Source organism: Benincasa hispida, chromosome 10, assembly GCF_027475165.1.
Source record: "Benincasa hispida cultivar pf3 chromosome 10, pf3_genome.v1.1, whole genome shotgun sequence".
NCBI lineage: Eukaryota > Viridiplantae > Streptophyta > Magnoliopsida > Cucurbitales > Cucurbitaceae > Benincasa > Benincasa hispida.
In genome coordinates, this window is record NC_143487.1 from 60672008 (window position 1) to 60694739 (window position 22732).

At 30.3% G+C, this 22732-nt stretch overlaps 1 protein-coding gene across 2 annotated transcripts; it reads right to left on the reverse strand.

Annotated features, from left to right (window-relative positions):
* Nucleotides 1-1331: 1331 nt before the first annotated feature.
* Nucleotides 1332-16079, reverse strand: LOC120088223 (putative WRKY transcription factor 51). Of its 2 annotated transcripts, none has more exons than XM_039045365.2 (3): nt 15674-16035; nt 15441-15587; nt 1332-2060 (listed from the first exon to the last, which is right to left on the reverse strand). In XM_039045365.2, the coding sequence occupies exons 1-3, from the start codon at nt 15949-15951 to the stop codon at nt 1892-1894; spliced, it is 594 nt and encodes a 197-aa protein (XP_038901293.2). In that variant the 5' UTR covers nt 15952-16035; the 3' UTR covers nt 1332-1891. The 2 variants fall into 2 exon arrangements, with proteins under 2 accessions (XP_038901293.2, XP_038901292.2); XM_039045364.2 differs by lacking the exon at nt 1332-2060 and adding an exon at nt 10425-10761 and having other exon boundaries at nt 15674-16079.
* Nucleotides 16080-22732: the final 6653 nt, after the last annotated feature.

A 22732-nucleotide genomic window follows, 5' to 3' on the forward strand; every position in this document is an offset into this window, starting at 1 on the left:
GTTGAAGTCTTTGAAGAATGCTTGTATCTTCAAAAGACTTCGATCTTCAGAATATTTGTATCTTCAAAGGACTTCAGTCTTTAAGCGTGGTTAGAATGCTGGTATCTTCAAAGGACTTCGGCTCTATTTATAGAGGTTTCTTATGGACCTTACATGGGCCACCATGAGTTTGAATTGGGTTAGGCTCGAGCGACTTTAATTACCCGGCCCAGTTCAACTTATAATTTTTCCAATAGGCTCGGGCTTTTATTGATGATGTGGCAACTCGTGAATCACCAAAATTTCTCATTCAACAAATGGCCCTTTTCGAGATTTATGCACATCTATACAATGTGAATCTCGGAAAAAATAATTTGGAATCAAAATATGATTTTGACTCTTTTAATTTAATGCATCATCATGATCAAAATATGAGAATTTAGCTCAAAATTTTGATTTGGAATTTTGTTTGTTTAACATACTTTTCACCAATTAAACAAAAGATGAATTTTTAGTCCTTGACTTTTTTTGTTTCCGAATAAACTTTAATTTTAACTAAAGTAGAATTTGTGCTCCACTTTAATTTCAAATTGATTTTTAAGTATTATCCCAAATCCTATCATTTTTTTAGATTTTGGAATATACTCAATTCTTGATGCAAATTTGAGGTAGAACTTTGACTCCGTCTTTCTCCTCCTTCAACTTTGATTTGGTAAAACTTAGAATACGGCATATTTTGATTTGAGACAATATTGATATTACGCCAAAGCTTTGACATTGGGGTAAAATTTGACTAGTACTCGAATTTTGACTTGAATTTGGAATATGATTTTAATTTTATTCTAATAAAATTTGGAGTACACCAAATTTAACTTGAGAATGATTTGATTTTGAATATAATTTGTATTAAATTCAAATTTTTTGTTTATATTTGGATTAAAATCCCATTTATAATTGAAATATTCCAAAATTTGTTTTACCTAAATTTAGCTTTGACTTAGTTCGACTTTTACTCCAAACTTTTAGTGATTAGAAGTGGAATTGAATTTCTACCCAAATCAATTTACTTGAATTTGGAATGAAATTTTAGACTGGAATGCAATCAATTTTGACAAGTTCGGTTTGAGATTAAAAAATTGCTATCCAAATTTTTGACAAATTTAATATTTTACCCTCAATTTAATTTGATTTGAAGATCAAGAAACAATTTAGATTTGGGATAAATTTTGGAAATTGTTAAATTTTATGATTTGAAGAGAGATTGAAATCTAAAGATCTTAACTTGAAATTTGGGTGAATCAACTTTGAGACTGACAACCATTGAATTCCCTCCTATTTTAACAAACTTTAGCTAAATTTGGAACAACAACATTTGGTATTCAAATAACTCCAACGTCAACATTAGAAGACATGTGACCCACCAAATTAGGTGGGATACTATGGAGTTTGGTTAGAGACATATAAAATCACGATTATAACTTAAATACTTTGACTAAATTTGAAACTAACATATTTTTTCTTTTTTCTTTTTTAAAAAATCTTAGTAAGATTTGAGATTAAAATGGAATGTAGATTTTTTTCCAAATCACAACTTTCTTGACTTGCTCAATAAGAAATCTTCATCTATAAATTGAGAAGACAATCAAATGAGCTTCACTATGATTTTCAGAGCTCTTTTTCACCGCCCTTATTTTTTTCAATCTTTTTCTTCTTCTTCTTCGATATCAACGCATGTTTTAGTGTTTCCTTTGCTTTCTTTACTGGAAGTCAAGCTTAGTTGTTGCCGTGCCGGTATCCTCAATTTTTTTATTGTCACCATTTTTTTATCCTCATCTTCAACTTCTTCTTCATCTCCTCTTTTTACCTCACTGTCACGAACGCCTCCATCGGAATGCCGCGCTATCCGTTGTCGTCACCTGGACACATGGTTGCTGGTGGCCGTCGCGGTAGATCGAGCCATCATCGTCGGTCGTGGTTTCTCTCTCTTTTCTTTTTCTTTTGCACAAACGCAGCTGCCAACTTCAAAGGCCACTATGGTCGTAGTCGGTGCTGTCCGCAGCAATTGATGGTTCTTTGCCGACCTGGAGAGTATAAGGGAGACAATGAGCCGCCGAGAACAGAACTTGAGAAAAAAAGAGAGAAAGATGGGGCGGCTGGAAGAGAAAAAGAGAGACATAAGAAAATTAGGACTTTCTTCTTCTTTCCCTTTTATTCCTCTGTTTTCTTTTCCTAATTTCTTTCTTTTCTTTTCTTTTCTTTTTTTAACTATCTTCTTTTCCTTTTTTTTTTCTTTCCCTAATTTTTTCCTTTTTTTTTTCTTTCCTTTACGATTTCCCTTCCTTTTCTTTATTTCTTCTTTTTTTAACTATCTTCTTTTCCCTTTTTTCTTTCCTTTTTCTTTCCAACTTTTTTTTTTCTCTTTTATTTTTTTTCTCGTTTTCTTTTATTTATTTTTTCTTTTCTTTCTTTTCTTTTGTTTTTTATTTCATCTTATTCTTTTCATTTTTTTTAATTTTCTTTTCTCTTTCACTTTTTTTCTTTTCGATTTTTTTCATTCTTTTCTTTCTCTTCTCTTATAGAAACGAGTAAACTTAGACAATCAATTGATTCTAACTTTTTTTTTTTTTTTTTTTTGCAATTCTACCCTCTCCTTTTTATTATGCTTAAGCTTTTAAGCTTCCTTTGTCTCATAGGAAAGCATGAACTCTAATTAGTCTTATGCGTAGAAGCATCTTATGACAATCTTCTTCCGATAATTGAATCTGGAAGAGAGCTCCTCCCCTCGGTAAAGCACTCTCTTATCTTCTTAGTGGCATTCCGGTTGAATACCTCCACATTCAGGTGATACCCACCTTCACTATGTGGTTCCTTTGCTACTAAAACAGCCTGACTGTCGAATAGTTGCCTAAGCCGGTCTCTCACCAACTCCTTCTTTGTGATAGGTCTTCTATCCGCATGAGTTAACGTAACAAGAATGAATTTCTTGATTGTGGTGCCCCTCCTTTCCATAGTTCCTTCCTTCATTTTTATATGCTCCATCTCTACCAATGATGAAATCAAAATGAGGTTTGTCCCTCCTGCGTGTGCTTGCTACTCCCGCTTTCTCTTCCTTGATCGTAGTTGGTTCTGCTTTCTCTTGCTGCTCAAGATGGTCGATTGCTGCTGTCGGCTACCTATGCCTGCAGCTGCACCTAAATTTTGAGGACGGAGCAAAGATAAATTTCTTTAAGTTGCCTACCAAATTTCTTTAAGTTGTCTTCGTACCCTTAAAGATAAATTTTTCTTTTAAGTTGTCTTCGTACCCTTAAAGATAAATTTTTCTTTTAAGTTGTCTTCGTACCCTTAAAGATAAATTTTTCTTTTAAGTTGTCTTCGTACCCTTAAAGATAAATTTTTCTTTTAAGTTGTCTTCGTACCATAAATTTCTTTAAGTTGTCTTCGTACCCTTAAAGATAAATTTCTTTAAGTTGTCTTCGTACCCTTAAAGATAAATTTCTTTAAGTTGTCAATTTTTCGTTGTCTTCGTACCCTTAAAGATAAATTTCTTTAAGTTGTCTTCGTACCCTTAAAGATAAATTTAAGTTGCCTTTGTACCAAGAGATCAAATAATGACGTAATTCAAGTTTTTTTTAACTGAATTGAACTTCAAGTTTTCAAGTTTCTTTCAAGCTGCCTACGTACACTTCATAATGATAGGGATCAAGTCATAACGTAGTTAAAAAATATTTTTTTTATGTGCGTCTGAACTTAAATTTCTCTAAGTTTCCTACGTACCATTTATAATGACAGGAATCAAGTCGTAACGTAGTTCGTACAAGGATTTTTTTTGGGTCGTTCACATTTTAAGTTTATGCGAGTTAGGAGCATCATACAGTTTAGGCTCTTGCAATGAGGAGCTTCTACATTTAAATTAAGCTCTTATTGAGGAGCTTCTACATTTAAATTTCAGAAGCTCTTATTTCATCATCACTTTGATCCTCTTTGTTTATAGGATTCATCAATAGGATGAGTCTTAGCTTCACTATCAAGAAACCTTCTGTATTTATATCAACAGACAATTTCCTTTTCATGCATGAAGAAACACACTGTGAATCTTTTCGTCATTGTTTTCTTCATGAAATGATTGCCTTAAAAAATTTTATCCTTTCTTTATGTTGATCGCTTGTTGTCTTGAGACGATCAAAAGAAGATGTTGACGATCGATCTTTCTTTGATATGAAGATACTCAGCCTCTTGAAAGCTGAAGTTCAAGTTGCAGTAGACATTGGACATTGGTTTTCTTCTATCGTGGCCATACTCATCTTTGGATTGGAGATCGAGTAGCTGAAGGCTTGATATGATCAAAGATATAAAATCTTTGCTTGGTTTCTTTTGAATCATTGACTTCTTTAAAGTTATATGGTTGTTGTCAATTTTCGCTATGCTGACAGCATGACATCCAATAACTTCGGATACTTTCTCTGAATGATTATTGAGAAAGTTTTTTAGGAGAAATTCTACCAAAGTTATCAGCCGTCGAAGTTAAGGAAAGTATTCGTCTTCTTCCTTAGCAGGCTTAGGCTTACATATCTCATTTTTCCCTTTTTTTTATGAGTCTTGTTCCTTCTATAACTTTAATAAGAGCGTGACTCTTTTTTAGCGGAATTTGGCTGTCTTCTTTTTTGACGAGTCACAACTATCCACCCTTTATTGTCATCTTCAACAGGATCATTTTTGCTTTGAAAATCTATTATTAGAATCTCTTGTTGGAACCGAACGACTATAGGCCCTAAAAATTCCTGGATGAAGCTTTCTCTTTGATCATGAGATGTAGACGGTGTTGGGACACTTGAAGTCATTGCTACTACCGCGTGATTTGTTTGAGCTATTTCATCAAGCTCTAGTTCATTATTCTTTTCACAAGCCATCTTTAGAATAAACTTCTTTAGCACAAAGCACCTTTCAACTGGTGATTAACGACTCGATGATACTTACAGTAGTTAAGATCATCTACTTTTCTTGCCTATTCTAGTCGCTTGCATTTCGACAGTTGAATAAGTTTTTTCTCTAAGCTCCAACATGTCGGCAACATCAGAGTCAGGGAATGAATAAACCTTCTTCTGTCTTTCTTTAAGAGTTGGGCGATGCTTTTGGCCACCATCATGCTTTCTTTCAGACTTGTTTCTTTTCCTTTGGAGAAAAATTTCAGCTAGGTCATCTGAACGACCATAGATTCTCTTGTGGCACTACCCATAATCTTTTCAGTGCCCTTGGCTTCATTCTTGTATTTTCTCCCTTCAGGGACTAGGAAATCTTTAGTTCCCTTGTTGGCAATACTCAGCTCCATATCATGAGTGCGTGTTGCCAACTCCTCAAATGTACGGGACTTTATCGCTTGCAAAATGTAGAGAAGTTCCCAGTGCATGCCCTGGGTGCACATCTCCATTGTAGATAATTTAGTGAGTTTATCTTTGCAATCCAGACTCAGAGCTCTCCATTAGTTGATGTAGTCGATGACCGACTCTTCTTTCCCCTGTTTTGTGTTCATCAGCTCCATCATGTTAACGGTGTGCATTGTGCTGTAGAAGCGGTTGAGGAACTCTCTTTCCAACTATTCCCAACTGTCAATCGCTTCTGGCTCTAGATCAGTATACCAATTGAAAGTGTTTCTTTGAAGGTACGAATAAACTACTTGACTAGCTGGTCTCCTCTGGTTCTTGCATTTTCGTAGGTTTCAATGAAGTGAGCAACATGTTGTTTTGGATTACCCTTTCCATCGAACTATTGGAACTTTATAGGTTGATACCCAGCTGACATCCTCAAGTTGTCGATTCTCTTCATGTATGGCTTGGAGTACATAAAGGAAGATTGCGATGGTCCTCCATACTGAGCCTTTATGGAGTTTGTAATCATATGCTATAGTTGTTGAACTTATAGGGCGACAACAGAGGTAGATTGTTGTGGCTGGTTTTTCTGCAAGACAGTCTTTCCTTTGTCATTGGCTTTTATAGTTGGAGATTAACTCGACTCGGTGGTTTCTCGAGCCTATATTTGATCTCTTAAAGCAGCGATTTCATGATCTCGCTCTTCTATAGCTTTCATTAAGCAATTTATCTTCCTTTCCATCTCTGCCATGGTTGACTCAGCCGTTACGTCAGTCATCATGACAGATACTATATCAAAGTGTAATTCTTTATCTGATGGATCAGAAAGAGAAACATAGCCATCGAACAAGGGATTTTCTCTAATAACGATCCCACCTTTAGGAGATTCCATTAGCTGTTCTGTGATGACAGAGCTTATGTAAGGGTTGCTTGCGACAGTAGCTTTGGATGCAACTTTCTTTGGTGTCATTTGTAGATTTATTGACTTGGATGTCGAGAGAGATGAGAGGTAGAGATGTCCCACTGGGCGTGTCAATTTGTTCACACGAGATTTCAAAAGAAATTTATTTCATGGAACTTGAACTTTGTATTTGTATTAATTTTGTGGAAAGTGAATTCAATCTCTAATACATAATATTTTGATGCTTTCAAAATAAACTATAGTCTTTAAGCTGGTTGACCTTTTTGAATGATCGACCTTTGGGTTTATTGATCTTCTTGGATGATCGGCCTTTGGGCTTGATGATCTTCTTGGACGATCGGCCTTTGGGCTTGTTGATCTTCTTGGATAATTGGCTTTTAGGCTTGATGATCTTCTTGGAGGATTAGTGTTCGCACGAGGCTTCGACTTTTTATTTCTTTTTTCATAAAATCAATATGAAAATGTCAACTTTAGGCTTTGTGAATTAAGGAGGAGAAATTTGTTTCATGGAGTTGAACTTGAGTTGGTGTTGATGTTGATGTTAATTTGATGCGTTATGGTTCGATCTCTAGTACTTGATCATCTGATTCTCTCTCAGTCGAATGCGTACGCTTGATTTGAGGAAGCGAAGCACGTGATGATTTTGGAGTTGAAGTATTGGAAGAATGCTTGTATCTTCAAAGCACTTCGGTCTTCAGAACTTTGATATGTCTTTCTTCAGAACTTTAGTGTCTTCTGATCTTCAGAGCTTTGGAGGAGTTATGTTTTTTAGATCCTTAGAGCTTCAGACTTTAGATTTTCAGAGAGATTTTGGTTCCTCCTACTTCCTCCCAAATGAAGAGATAATGCCTCTATTTATAGAGGTTTTTCATGGGCCTTACATGAACTTGGACTTAATTACTTTAATGGGCTAAAATTGGATTTTACCATGGGTTTGAATTGGGTTGGGACCGAGTGACTTTAATTACTTGGCCCAATCCAACTTATAATTTTTTCAATAGGCTCAGACTTTCATTGATGATGTGGCAACTCGTGATTCGTCGAAATTCTCATTCAACACTCATTTTCCTAATTTTTTAGTATAATTTTCTTTAGCATTCAAGTATTTTTTTTTATTTCGTTTAACATTATTGCCACATTTTTGTGTTTCTTTACTTAATAAGCTTCTAAGTTTTTTTCTGCATTGCGTACAACTTTTCTACTTAAAGGTATCTTTTATTTTTCATCGTTTTTTTTTTCTTTTTTCCTTTTCTTAGGACTAAAAATAGCTACGCATCACACCTTCATTATTTATTTATTTATTAAGGTTTGTTATCTTTTTCAATGTTTTTATTTTTTTTTCTTCTTCCTCTAAGATTTTATTTGTTCAAGTTTTTTTTACAACTCTATAAGTAATCAACTCCTCCAATTTTTCATGTATTTAAATCAACTCTTTTCTTTTTTTTTTTTAATTAAAAAAATTGCATTAAGAATACGAACCATCCACGTTTCTTTTTCCTTCTTTTAGTTTATTTTTTTTTCCAACTTCATATGTGACGTCTCTTCCAATTTTTCATTTGTTTCAATTATCCCTCATGTTCTTATTTTATTTTATTTTTTTTTTCTGGTTTCTTGTTTCTTTTTGTTTATTCTTATTAAGAGTTTCTCTTTTTAATTTAAATATATATTTATTAAAATTATATATATGTTTGTAAAATTGCTATTTTTAATCTAAAAATATTTTCATCTTATAAAACTAACATTTTTTTAAACATTACTTTTTCTATCTTTCTTACTTTTTGAGGTTTGAAATGAAAGGTCCCACGTGGAGAAAATATCATTTGTTCTCCTTTCAAGTGTTTATAATTTTATTTTTTCTAATACAACTTTGCAACTCAATTTCTATTTTATACCTTAAACTTCAATTTTATATTTGGTTTTTCACCCCTTTTTTTACAAGTTTCAACCAATATTTGTGGTAGATTTGATGTTATTTTTAAAACAAAAATTGGAAAACAAATTTTGGTTGAGATTTCTAGTAAGGATTGAAAAATTTCAAGTAAAAAAAATTCTTATATAAATTTTTTCTTACAATTGAAAACTGAAAAAAATTCAATAAATTTCAATTCTTACGAGAAATTAAATTATCTCAAACTTACAAGAAAAAAAGTTAGAGTTGGAATTGGATTAAAAAACCTAACTTAAGTTGAAGGATAAAAAATAAAATTGATAAAAAGGAGAAAAAAAAGCTTATGAAAGATTTATAGTAAACTAATTTTCTGGTAAAAAGCTTGTTGAAAAATATCCAATAAACTTAAAATTTTGGTTAGTTTGAGTTTGAGTTTAAAGAAATTGGATTGACAACAAATATTCCTGAAAACTTTCTTTAACAAGTTAAATTAATGTCAAAGTCAACTTTTGGGAAGTCAACTTTACGAGGTTGACTTTATCATAAAGGTTGGCTTCTCCAAAGATTGATTATATGAAAAAGTCAACATTCTCGTAAGATTTACTTTTTCATAAGTTGATCTTGATTTTTTTTTTCTTAAGAAAAGTTTTAAGGAATCTTGGTTGTAATCAAATTTCTTTAAACTTAAACCCAAGCTAATTGAAGTTTTCCTTTTAAGTTTATTGGATATTTTCCAGCAAGCTTCTTACTAGGAAATTAGTTTACTAGAAATCTTTTGGTAGCTTTTTTTTCCCCCTTTTTTTTATCAATTCTATTTTTTATACTTCAACTTAAGTTAATATTTTTTTTTTACCCAATTCCAACTCCAACTTTTTTCTTGTAATTCTAAGTTAGTTTAATTTCTCGTAAGAATTGAAATTTATTGAATTTCCCCTTATTTTCAAATTTAAGGAAAATTTTACATAAACTTTTTTTAGGAGATAATTTTCAGTCTTTACAAGAAATCCCACTGAAATTTTATTTTCTATTTTTTTAATAAAAAATAACAACAAATCCATCACAAAATTGGTTGAAACTTACAAAAAAAAATATAGTGAAAAACAAAATGGAAAAATGAAGTTTAAGATTTAGAATTATAATTGGGTTTGAAAAGTTGTATTAGAAAAAGATAAAATGGTAAACACTTAAATGAGAGATAAAATGGTATTTTCATTATGTGGGACCATCCACTTAAAATCTCAAAAAGTAAGAAAGAGTTTAGAAGAAGTAGTTTTTAATAAAAAAATGTTAGTTTTGTAACGTGAAATTTTTTTAGGTTAAAAGTAACAATTTTCCATATATATATATATATATATATATAATTCAATAACTATTTTAATTATCAAATTGCATGAGATTGAGGTTTAGGGTTCTCAAAATCACTATTCATCTTCAACTAGATTGCGGTTAACAAAATAAATTTTAAAAAACAAACTTGAATTTATTAAATGAATGACATAATTATCAATATATAATAGAATCACATATCAACTTCTATAAAGAGGTTCATTTTTTAAAATTTTTATAACACATGCATCACACATTTGTAGTAATAAACTAGCGAACTTATCTTGTTTATCTTAGTTGAAATTGACATTTAAACAATAAGATAAAATAATATAACTTAAAATCTCAACTTTAGAATTGACTTATTAAATATTGGAAAAAAATAAAATAAAATCTAGCTCTTAATGGTATAGTAATAGTAAATAGAAAGTTAGCAAAAAAAAAGAAAAAAAAATAAATTAAGGGATCATAATACCAAGTTAAATAATTATACACTTTAAACATAAGTTTTATAACTCCAAATTAAATAATTATGTACTTAAAATATAGATTAGATAATTCTCCTGACTAAACAACTTTATTCCATGACCTAAAATTTGTCTTAATAGCGTAATAAAAAAATAAAATAGATATGTACGTATGTCGTAATACGTACAATAAATGCATGCTAAAATTGTGAAAATATCCAAATCAATAAATGAAAATATCGTAGAATATATGTTACATTAAAAAAGATTGCTTAAAAACCCTTTAACAATAAAATGTAGTTTAATTAGGGAATAAAATGAAGAGAATAAACTCTTCTTAGTTATGGAAAAAGCTAAACCTAAATATGAGCATAATGGTAAGAAAATATACATCAAAATAAAAATCTAAACTTTTTTTTTAAAAAAAAAAATTTAGATTTTTGAAATCATGATTTTAAAGCAACCCATTTTGCTAATTATTTCAAAAAGCTTTCACATCTAGATTTATCTATGCAAAATTTATACAAAATATAAAATTGATCATATACATGGAAATGAAAGGGGACAATATGAAATTATATTTGGATCAACTTTTTAAAAAATTAAAAAAGTATTTTTAAGTATTTAAAAAGTTTAGTGTTAAACTTTTAGGTGGGTGTAGATCTAAAGGATGGAATTTGATTGTAATACACAACAAAGGGGCTCTCATGGTTGTGAACTCCCTCATAAGTTGTAATCACATAGCTTGCATCCTCTCTGTCTCTTTCTACCTTCTTCTTCACATTGCATCCTTCACTTGAACATTTATAGTAATTTCTGTACCCAAAATCATACTAATATTAATCCATGTATTATATATATATATTCCACTTAAACCAATTTTTTATATTTATATTTTAAATTAAATTAAAATTAAAAAACACTTTTGGTCCTTAAAAATTCATGAAAGTAACAATTTAATTCATGAATTTTTGTTAGTTATGATTTAGTCTCTAAATTTTCAATTTTTTAACAATTTAGTTCCTGAACTTTAGTATGTAATAATCTAGTCTATAACGTAAAACGTTAATAAAAATTAGATATCAATTTTTATTATTTTATGATGTAGACTTTGTATTTTATGAAAATATTGAATATTGAATTAGTTTATTGGTTTATTTATGCAAGAAATCTCATTAAATCTTAACACTAACTTCTAGAATAGGGATTAAATTGTTATAAATTTTAAAGTATAAAGACTAAATTGTTAAAAGATTGAAAGTTTAAGGACTATGTTGTTACAAAATTAAAAGTTCATGGACTAAATTGTTATAAATAAAAGTTCAGGAACCAATTATTACATTTATAAAAGTTTATAGACAAAAAGTGATTTTAAACCTTAAATTTAATTATGCAATCAAGTTTTAATTTGATCTTTATAATTTGGTTCAAGCTATCAAAACATTATTAATTACTAGATGTTATAGTTTAGTGTATGCAACAATTTTATCCCAACTTAAAGCTTGGTATTCTCAGTTAAATTTTGGATAATTTCAATTACTTTTTCTTTCATCAAATTGTGTTATTATAGTTATAAAATTTAGCTTTAGTTTTCAGAAAGTATTTGATTAGCTTTTTTTTTTTTTTTTTTTTTTTTTTTTTTTTTCTCTCTTTCAACTTCTTTTATTATAAGTAGGATGTGAGAATTTGAACATCTAATCTTATAGTGAGTATGAATATGTATCAATTGCTGATAATACGTGTTCACTTTGACACTCTTTTAAAGCCTTTTTTTAAAACTTTCTATATGCATATTTTTTAATTGGCCTAATTGTAACTGGCTCCATTAGTTACTTTAAATTTAAAACGGGTGATTCATATCTAATCAAATGTGTAGATATTGTTCAAATTCAAACGTTGAAACCATACTTTCAACTCGTTTTTAAGGCCTCAAGTGGCTTGATGATGTTTGGTAACTATTTAGATTTTTGTTTTTAATTTTAAAAAATTAAACTTATAAACACCAATTTCATCTCAAAATTTATTATTTTATTATCTACTTCCTTCCAGTGTTTCAAAAACTAAGCCAATTTTTGAAAACTAAAAAAGAAGTTTTTGTTTTTAAAATTTAGCTAATAATTCAATTCTTGCACTTAAAAAAGATGTAAACTATAGTAAGAAAATGAAAGGAAATAGACTTTATTTTCAAAAACCAAAAACAAAAAACAAAATAGTTACCAAACAGAGCCTTAATTTCCTAATGTTTTTCTATTATTGTTATTTTAGTTTGGAACTATAAGCTCCTTATTTTGATCATTAATGAACACATACGTGCACACTATAGTAGTCAAATTATAGTTCATTTAGGATAAAATTTGTACTATTTACTTTGAGATCAGGATTTAGATTCTCCCGTCCCATATCTGGTAATTATTAATTAGTGATGCGTAATTTAATTATTAGTTCTTTCTAATATCACAGGTAAGAGTGATTAATGTGAGAAGTGTAAGAATAAATTTAAAATGTTGAATAAGAAACATTCAATAAAAATTAACAGAAAATTTAATTAAAGAATGAGTTGAAAAAGACCCAATTTGGGGCCCTTTTCTTTTCTTTTCTCTTTTTTCTTGATTAGGTTCATATTCACAATCTATACATTGGTTAACTTGAATTATTATAATATTTCTTTAAAAAAACTTTAATTGTTAAAATCAATTAATATATTTTTTATAATCAATTATTGGGTATGCTTATATATTTTTTATAATTATTATTAAGACAAAAACTAAAGTTAAAAACTTAGAATAATGAGAGATATACTTTTTTTTCTTATCCTAAATTTTGGGTTTAGTTTCTAATTGATTTCAAACGGTTGCATTTTTATTTAAGTTTTGAATCTGGTTTCATTCAGTCCCTAAACTTAATGATTTACACTTTTGATTTCAAATTTTTATTAAATATTCACTTTTCGTCTTTAACGTTAATATCTATTAATTAATTTAAAATAATTAAAATAATTATAATTAATTAAGTTTCACTATTTTTTTTATCATTATTATAATCGAATTTAAATTTTTACTTCAATATTATTTTAAATTAATTATTAGACATTAATGTCAAATATTAAAAATGAGTATTTAGTAAAAAATTAAATGTTAAAAATATAAAATTTAAAACTCAAATTGAAAAAAGAACTCAAATGTCAAAGTAGAGTTCTACTTTTATTTCTTAAAATTTGAACTTGATTTCTATTTAGTTTTTAAGTTTCATAATTTCTACTTTCAATTTCAAATTTTCTCTAAATATTTACTTTTTACTTTTTAACATTATTATCTATTAATTAACTTCAAAGAATAAAAAGAATTATAATTAATTAAATCATTTTTATCATTATTATAAATAAATAAAAATTTCACTTTAAAATTATTTTAAATTAATTAATATGCACCAATACAAGGAATATTCAGTAAAGAAAATTTAAAATTTAAAAATGTTGAATTTAAAATCAAGGAATCAATTTTAAAAAAATTCAAATATCAAGATTAAAATTATAACATTATGGAATAGGAGACTAAATTAAAATCAAACTCACAAAGAATATACTTTTATCTAAAATAAATATTTTATTTCAATTATTCCACGTGTTCTTTAAAGTAATTGGGCAAAGAATGAGAAATATAAAATAATAAAACATGCTTATTCATACAAGAGCCGAAAGCGATAAGAACAAAAGTTGCATCCACTAAACTCCAAAAAGATAAAAATAAGAATAAACATTGAGGAAAAAAAAAGTTCTATCCAAATCCTATATGAATTTTTTTATTCTTATTTTTTAGCCTATTTAAATAAAAAGCAGGAACATATCCATGCCTATTTATTAAATAGGTTGAAATAATTTTTAAATTTTACATATAAAAATTTATTTAAATTACTGACGTTATACTATTTATTAATACACTTAAAATATATTTGGAATACATTTTCGAAGTATTTAATTTAAATAATAAGGAAGAAAATGAAGTGTTTGACAACTACTAAAAATAATGTATTTTAATCAAATTTTATTACAAATATTTAAATAAAAACAAATTTTTAGATAAATATTTTTTTCTCAAATCAATTCAAACAAGCTTTTAATTTAAATATATATTTGAGGTAAATAAATAGCGTATATATACTCCTATATTTTTGTTAAAAGAAAGAATAATTTGCAAGACCAGCATAAATTTTCATCTTTTATATTTCAAACTTTAAAATCAATTATTCAAGATCCCATTTGATTTTATGTTTTTTTCTCTTAGTAAAATAATGTTATGTTTGATTTGTCTCAATTTTAGTGAGGGAGATCTTCAAAAATAAACAAATAAGAAAAATTATTTACACAAAATAACAAAATTTAATCTTCTTTTATAGAGGTTGATAAAAGTCTATCATTGTCTATCGATGATAGAAATTGTAGAAGTCTATCACTGATAGACGCTGACAGAAATCTATCAGTGTCTATCAGTGATAGAAATTGATAGAAGTTTATCATTAATAGATGTTGATAGAAGTTTATTAGTGTCTATCAGTGATAGAAATTGATAGAATATCATTGATACATAGTGATAAAACTGATACAAGTCTATCACTGATAGACGTTAATAGAAGTCTATTAGTATATTTTTTTTTTATTATTTCTGTAAATAGTTTGACATTTTTTCTATTTTTGAAAGTTTTTCTTTCATAAATTTTTATTATGCTTTTTCTCATATATCTTAAAATTAAGATACATTTTAATTACAAGCAAATAGATATCTTATTGAGGTGAATAAATAGAATTTTCCTGAGATTTAAAAACGCTTTTAAAAACTATGCATACGATGAAACTAGTGTTTAGAAGCTTAAATTTAAAAACCTACGATAAGACAACACGATAGTTCAAGATCCAATTGAACCAATCAAATTCCAGTGTTGAAAAGTTTATAAATATATGCTCCTATACACAAAATGTCGTAAAGAAAAAAAAAAAGAAAAGTTAAAGACTATTTTTTTTTCACACGCCTCCTGTCTCTCCAAAACCAAATGTAAATCACACAACAAATATATATTATCCAAAACTTTTTGTTTTTTTTTTTCTTTTTTTTCTGGGTGCTGTTTTGACTATTCTAGCCGCCTCCAACATGGTGTATGACAGCTGAATAAGACACCTAAAATTACATGTCTAAATCAAAAGAGACCATGAACTAAATTATTCTAACTCAATTTAGTCTAATATACAAACATAGCTCAAACGATAAAGATATTGATAAAACTTCGTTGAGATTAGAGTTTAAATTCTAACCCTTTTACCCTTAAACTTGTCGTATTTTCAGAAAATTAAGTTAATTTTTTGGAGCATGTTCAATTATCTACTTTATACGATTAAAAGTTTGAGTCTAACACCCTCACAGATTATATAAGTATACATATAAAAGAAAAGGATCTTAAATATTTTTTTGGGGGTTTTTTTTGTTGGATTTAATGAATTAAATTACCTGGGATTTGGACTGTTCTTCACAGATTTTTTCCCATACTTTCTCCACTTGTAGCCATCATCCATAATCTCTTGTTCTGATTTGGTTCTGAATGCAACCCTACACCCCATTTCCCCCTTCCTTTTCTTCTCTCCATTTTTGCTTCTTCTGAAAAACACAAAGAGAAAAAACCCTTAAACTCTCAACATATTAGAAAAAAGCAAATTGAATTTAGATCTAATTAAGGAACTTGCATAGAGGTTGATGCTCCCGATGAAACTACTATACTAGATCCGCTATCGATTACAGCAGAACTACCACCACTGTCGACTTCAGTGATCTTCTCTGAAGAGGTCATGCTTGGGGAGGACGATGCAACTTGGTCGACGTTATTGTTGTCATCGTCGAACACGAAGAAACCGGACATCTCAAAGTCGAAGAAAGAACTGGGATCCAGAATCGGAGGAAAATGAGTGTAATTAGGGTTAGGGTTAAGATTAGGGTTTGAATCTTCATAAGGGAAGCTGGCCATTGGGGCAATGGACTTGGGGTGAAAACAAGCAGCTTCTTGTAAGGAGTGGATGAGTTTTTATAATAAAAGAAATAAATATATTTTTTCATATTATAATAAAATATATAAAAAAAGATATATTTGCTTTCTTCTCTCTCTTTCATAGCAGCTTCCTATTAAGAAGATGCTTTGAAAGTTCTTCACTGGGTCCACGTGGCAATCTAAAGTGAGTTCAGTGACGTCACCATCGTGACGTATGTTGCACAATTTATTGTACAATTATGGACCACTTCCCCCTTTTTTCTTTTATTAATTGAGAATTTTTTTTCTTTAAGTACTTTCTTTTATATGTTCAATTACAAATTTTAGACTTTAAATTTGGTTTTTATGTTCGTGAAGTTGTCCGGTTTGTTATTTTTTTTTTAAAAAATTATTTATTTATTTATATTTTTCCTTCTATGTATGAATTTGTATTGCTATAAGTTAACAATTAAAAGCTTTTCAATCTAACTAAACTAAGGAGTATTTTAGGTGTAATAAATGAACTTTATGGTGTGAACAGTTTATTATTTTAGTATTGTATGAATTTGACACGTCACATTAATGTAGAAATCAAGTATATTTGTAAAAAACTATATTGATTTGGAAATAAAATGAGAAAATTAGAGTTATTTATTTTTGAAATGGGCGAATCATTTTAGAGTGCAATCACACACATTATTATGATTATTATTCTTAAAAATTACAATACTTATATTATTTATAAGTTTATCAATTGTGAGGATATGATGAAGTTATAATTTTTATGTTCAACAATTACAAAGTTGAAGATATAACCATCAAACTTTGGTATGGTAATTTGGTGCCTTATTTTTTTAGTCATGTTGGATTGGCCATTAAAATGTTCTTTGCATGATCTATCACAAAACTATCCTTGAATTAATAATCTTAATAAAAGTATATATGAATGCAATAATGAAACTTGTTGTAGTGCGTGTTTCAACAGGTTGGTTTGAGACTGCGTATGTGTAGAGGAGCTAACCTACAAAAGATATCACATCAATGTAGTGTCAAGTCACACGTAATTCGATGCTTAAGTTATGATGAAGTGTTTAGTATGACTAAGCATTTAGTATTGCATAGCTCTTAGTGTGGTGCATCTAGCTTATTCATAATTAAGTTTCATTGCTTGACATATACTTGAGGTTTCGCTCATCACTTATAGTGTCAGATTGGGGGTATGTTGATATGGCAGTACGTCAACAGCAATCAGCTCGACTCATCCATTACCCCTTTTAGAAAGGCAGAGAGCTCAACTCAACGATCTTAGTGATCAAGGTCTAACTTTTCTCTTTCATAAAGCACAAACTCTCTAACTTTTCTCTTTCATAAAGCACAAACTCTTACTGTCTCTTAGGCTTAGAGCCTCTCTAGTGGCCCCAAGCTCAACTATAGTGACCCTTAATATTAGCCTTCTGCCAAGCTAGCTCAAACCTTAGGTCTGGTCGGCGGGATGAAGAGTTGTGTGCGCAATCGATGACGTCAGTAGCAATTATAGCTTCTAACAATTGCATCTATCGAAGGATGATGATTTGTTTATGATGGTTGTGTCAATCCTAAATTGTATTTTTGGGAGGATTTGAATTAACTTCCAATCTTGATGGCAATCATCAAGCTTATGACTTTAATCATTTACTACTTATTTATGATGGGATTGACGCCCTGATTGTGACACCAAACTCGTATCATTTGTTCTGAAATTGATTGTCGAGTAGCAATAATTGAATTGTGCTTGGGTTTTCGATTAGCTTTTATAATTAACAAACGTTCCATGATCAATTTTTAGATTAGAAAGAAATCAATTTGTCAACTAGGCTTTTCCTATTACTTAAATCGTCGTAGCATCTCCCCTAGATCTTAATGTGGGTGCTTGAATTGTGCATGGAATAATGCTTCTCATCCCAGTGGATTGAACATCTATTTAGCAACCCAACTTGTCAGTACTAAATGCATGCATTTTTCAAACCAAAATTAGTTGACCATTTTGACTTAAAACAAAAATTTTCTAAATAAATAAAAGTTTACTGAAATAATTCAAAGAATATTAAAAAAAAAGTTTAGTTTGGGATCCCTTAAATCGTTAATAAAAAAGAAATATTTAATTTAATATTGTAATTCAATGATTCTCATTAAAACATAAAAGACAAACTTAAAAACATGACACTAAGTGAAAACGATAACACTAGTCGCATGGAATCATTGACATAATTCTTCATCAAGCACCTTGATACATTCTTTCCTTTATCTAAAAAATATTGTAATAAAAAAATTAGTATTTAAAATACTGTTGAAATACCTTGAATCTATTTGCTGGCGTTTCGAATAACCTAGTACGAGGGTCTCGCTTTGAATCTGTTAGCCTATACACTCACACGTAAGCAATGAACAATCATTTTTTTTGTCTTTTATGAAATTTTGAATTCTAAGTTTTTATTGTTTAGGTAAACAAAAGCTATAAAATAATGCTATTACGATCACTAAATAGCTATACCCTTTCTTACCAACGTGAGCATATGACAAAAAAAATAAAAATATGATCCCAAGAGATTATATCTCCAATCACACGCTCTATATTTTTTACTCAAAAGAAAAAGAAGACTATTTTTTCTTTGTTGTTTCTATTATTTGTCAAATTGAACTCTAAAAAATCTAACCAAGTTCGAATAGTATTTATCATCCTTGTGTGTCTCTTATTATTGTGTGATGCAGATTATTGTGCGTATGACATTGGACATTTTGCCACCAGTTAATAAAAAAAAAAAAAAAAAATACACGTATAAACATGAAATTGAACACGATATTAACACTAAGTATCTATCGTCCTTGTGTGTCCCTTATTATTATGTAATGTAGATTATTATGCGTATGACATTGGACATTTTGCCACCAATTAATAATAAAAAAACATGTATAAAGATAAAATCGAACATGCAATAAGAAAGTTTTAATTTATTTAAAACGGTTGAAAGACTTATAATACAAATATACTAATTTGAGGACATGTGTTATGCACGTGGTTAAAATTTTAGAACATAAATTTTGGATGAATATACTTTTAATTAAATTTAAAATGTAAATATTGATACTGAGGCATACCCTAGTTTATTGTATATTGTACAATTTTATATTGTATTGTACATTAGTCTCCTGAGTCATTAGGACAAGTAGGAGATTGTTGGGATTGGTGTCCTAATTCTTCCGGAGTCTTGTTGTTTTGTAAAGATACACATTTTTTGATGAATAAAATAATCGCTTTCTAATTCTGGCATTTACTCATATCCAATATACAAAGCTCATTGGTTATTTTATGTGAACTTAAGCATGTATATGTGATATACAAGTGGATCATTTTTAAATGATAACCTAAATAGGTCTGTAGTATAAAGATTAAGGTGGGATACCTGATCCTGGTGACACTAAGGATACGATCCGTTTTTTAGAGGTTTGTATGTTGTTGTAAACTACTACAGATGGTAGATCCTGACCATTCATGTGGAGACGTGCGAGCGAGGGTGTCCTATACAAAAAGTTTGTATAAGACCGGCTACGAGATGACTAGACTCTGTATATAATGTCGTTGATACTAGAGACTTACATCTCACCTAAACGACCATAGGTGACACGACCTTAATCTTGAGTGTTTTGGAAACTCCGGCCTCTGAGGGCGGTCCTTTGATTAGTATGGGTGAGTGGCCAGATTGCCAACTCAACATGCCTATCTTTTTGGGGACTTGTCTGATTTGGGGAGCTGGGAACTCAATTCACAAGATGGAATTCACTCCTTTTCTGAAACAGGGATAAGTAGAGAGATTGCTTCCTTAAGGACTGATTCCGGGGCTTGAACATAGTGGCCACAACTTTTCTTTAGAAAAGAGGACTCAGTCATAGTAGGACTATGACTTATGTTCATTAGAAAGATCAGAGGTACTTAAGAAGTTAGATGTAACTACAGGGGCATAACGGTTATTGGCCCAACTATACTTACGAGCGATCTGTGAAGAGGTGTCGCACTTCTGATTAGTTAAGACGGACACATAATATATCTGTGATAAAGAGAGTTCAGCTGTCGGCCTTTAGTGGAGTGCCTGGCAGTTAACAGATGGTGGATCTCGTGACTAAAGAATTTAGTCAGTTATTCACGTACCATTGGAGGTTCGAGCTACAGGTCCATAAGGTCCCCTTGGTAGCTCAATGGATTCAATTGAGGATCAGTTCTTGGTGTTGATTTGAAATGTTCAAATTGACAAGAGGTAATTTGATTATATATGATATGATCGGTATGATGTATGAGATACATCTAGTGGAGGATTAATGTAAATGAGATTTACATTAAGTACCATGGAATAGAAAAAGAACTATGGTTTATATGTTTCATGAGATGAAATATTAAAACTATAGGTTATAAATATAGTATGATAAGTTGGTTATCACTTATATTTATAATAATATTAATTATTGAATAATTAAATCTTTTTCTCTAATAACTAATTGAGTGGAAGGTTATTGGTGGTTCATGGTAATCGTGAATTAAAACAAAAATTATTTTCCTAATTTTAGAAAGTTTTTGTCAAAAAATTGATTTTGAGATTTCTCTCTTGAAAAATCAATTGGCATTAGAGTGGTTATTCTGATATTCCAAATTACAACTCTGTATTGAACTTCATTTTTCAGTCACGGTGGGTTTCTGCATTTGTATTTAATCGTTAAGTGCATTTGTGGATGAGTTGATGAATGTTTCGGGTTTAATTGCCTTTAGTTAAAGCTTTCTGAATTATAACGTGTTAATTTGTAATGACCCCTGTGTTTTTTTTTTGGCATAATTAACTTTTCAATCGAGTCTGTAATTCAAAGAGTTTGAGTTGGTCGAGTTTTTCGTGATGAAGTTTCGAAGCATGGAGATGCGGTTCTCAGCGAAAAAGAAGACCAAGCATTGGTCGTATCGTGTAGCCTCAGGTAAATGATCGTTGGGATTTAACTAAGCGATTGTTTAGATTTTTCTAAATGATGTGTAGTTTTTACTAAACGATCATTTAGCTAATGCTAAGTGATGGGGTAATTCGTTTACTCTATCGCGTAGCATTGGTTGCCTGATCACGTAGGCGTTAGAGCTAGACGATCATAGTGGGAGCATGTGATGCTCATCGTTTAGTAAAAGGCGCGTGCTAGACAATCATGTAGTTAACAAGCCTCATCGCTTAGTTACTACCTACGCGATCGTGCGTATACGATATGAAGGCGCTAGCTAAGCGTTCGCTTAGGCGATGGTGCTTCGAGGCATTGTAGTCGTTTAGACGATCGGGGAAGGTGGGTGTTGTGTGGAGTGCGCTAAGCGATTGTGTACCTCAAGCTTCATCGCTTAGTAAAAGGTACACGATCGTGTAGTAATAGCTAAATGATCGTGTAATAATTGCTAAACGATCATTTAGCTCTAGGAGCGTTGGTAAGCGATAGAACAAAGTGTTTGTTTTATTGTGTAAATGATCGCGGGGAGTTTAGTACACGATGGTTGGAGACGTGATGCTTTGCCTGAGCGGTTTAAGACCCGGTTCGCCTGTTTGAACCAAAGACTCCTCGTCTTTGTAATAGTTAGCTTTAAGTTTTGTGTTTTTAAGGCAATTTCACTCGGTTCATCAACATTGTTTAATACATGTGATGATGGTGCTTATATGCCAAAGTGTTTGACATATAGATTAAAACCCACCTTAGGTTGTGCAATTATTCATGCATCATGTATTATAAATGTTATAATCGAGTATGAAGAAATTACTTGAAAGCATGCACATGCATCATGAAATACAAGAGTTATATTTTGCATTGAGGATTATCATGCATAATCCTTTTATTATAACTGTTATAGTCTAAGGGTGAATGGAAGCATGTTTTGCTTGTTTCATTGCTATTTTGTATAAGTGTTATATAAAAGAAGTAACAATGAATGGACAATGCATTGAGCATGACACTTAGGCTATTTATAAGCGTTATGAATGTTAGCTTCGAATTGTGGTGGTTGTTTCTGTTTATAAGTGTTATAAAGGAAATTAGACCTAAATCAATAATTCAGAGTTGCATGCGAACTTAGGATAAACTCAAGTTTTTTAAAAGGGTTTTGGATTGAGATAGACCTAAGTTCAAGTGGTTCTAAAGAGTTTAACCTAGTTTAATCTTTTAAAATTAGTTTAATAGGATTAAATTAGTTGGCATAAAAGATTAAATTGTATTAAATCTATCTATAAGGGACCTTTTGTCTTAGGCGGGTTCTGTCTAGGTTGGGGTACTTAAGCTGATGGAAACGGAACACCCCTACCTGGAAACCTACCTGAAAAGTTGAATTAGATAGATTTTCTGCAAGCATGCGACAGTTGGTCAAAGACTCTGTTAAAGAGTTTAATGGATGATGATCAAAAGTTATTTCAATTATTCAAGGTAAATGTTACTCTTGGGCAAACCTAAAAAGTCACTTAGTTAAAATCCTTAGCCGTGTTTTTTTTGAATAACCTAAACCCTAGGTTATAAAATACTCAGTGGGAGGAAGAGATGTATCTGATATGTCAGTGATTCCACTCATGTTTCTCTCTGAATGTTCACGTCATGAAATTCATGTTTGGCCTCATGGTGCCCTGAGAGCATCTCCCTTCGGATGGTGTTTGCATGAGTCAATATCAAGGTGGACGGAGAGAGTGTTTATAGTAAGTGGGTAAAGGGCGTGTGTCAACACGTCCTATGGTCTCTGTTATTCGTTCAC

What these genes read in the sequence shown, in the direction of transcription:
- LOC120088223 (XM_039045365.2), bottom strand. Translation starts at nt 15,951, where the DNA reads ATGGCCAGCTTCCCTTATGAAGATTCAAACCCTAATCTTAACCCTAAC. An exon ending in TCGGGAGCATCAACCTCTAT is followed by an intron (nt 15,588 to 15,673) that starts GCAAGTTCCTTA and finishes TGTGTTTTTCAG; the next exon opens with AAGAAGCAAAAATGGAGAGA. An exon ending in AAGAACAGTCCAAATCCCAG is followed by an intron (nt 2,061 to 15,440) that starts GTAATTTAATTC and finishes TATACTCTCCAG; the next exon opens with GTCGGCAAAGAACCATCAAT.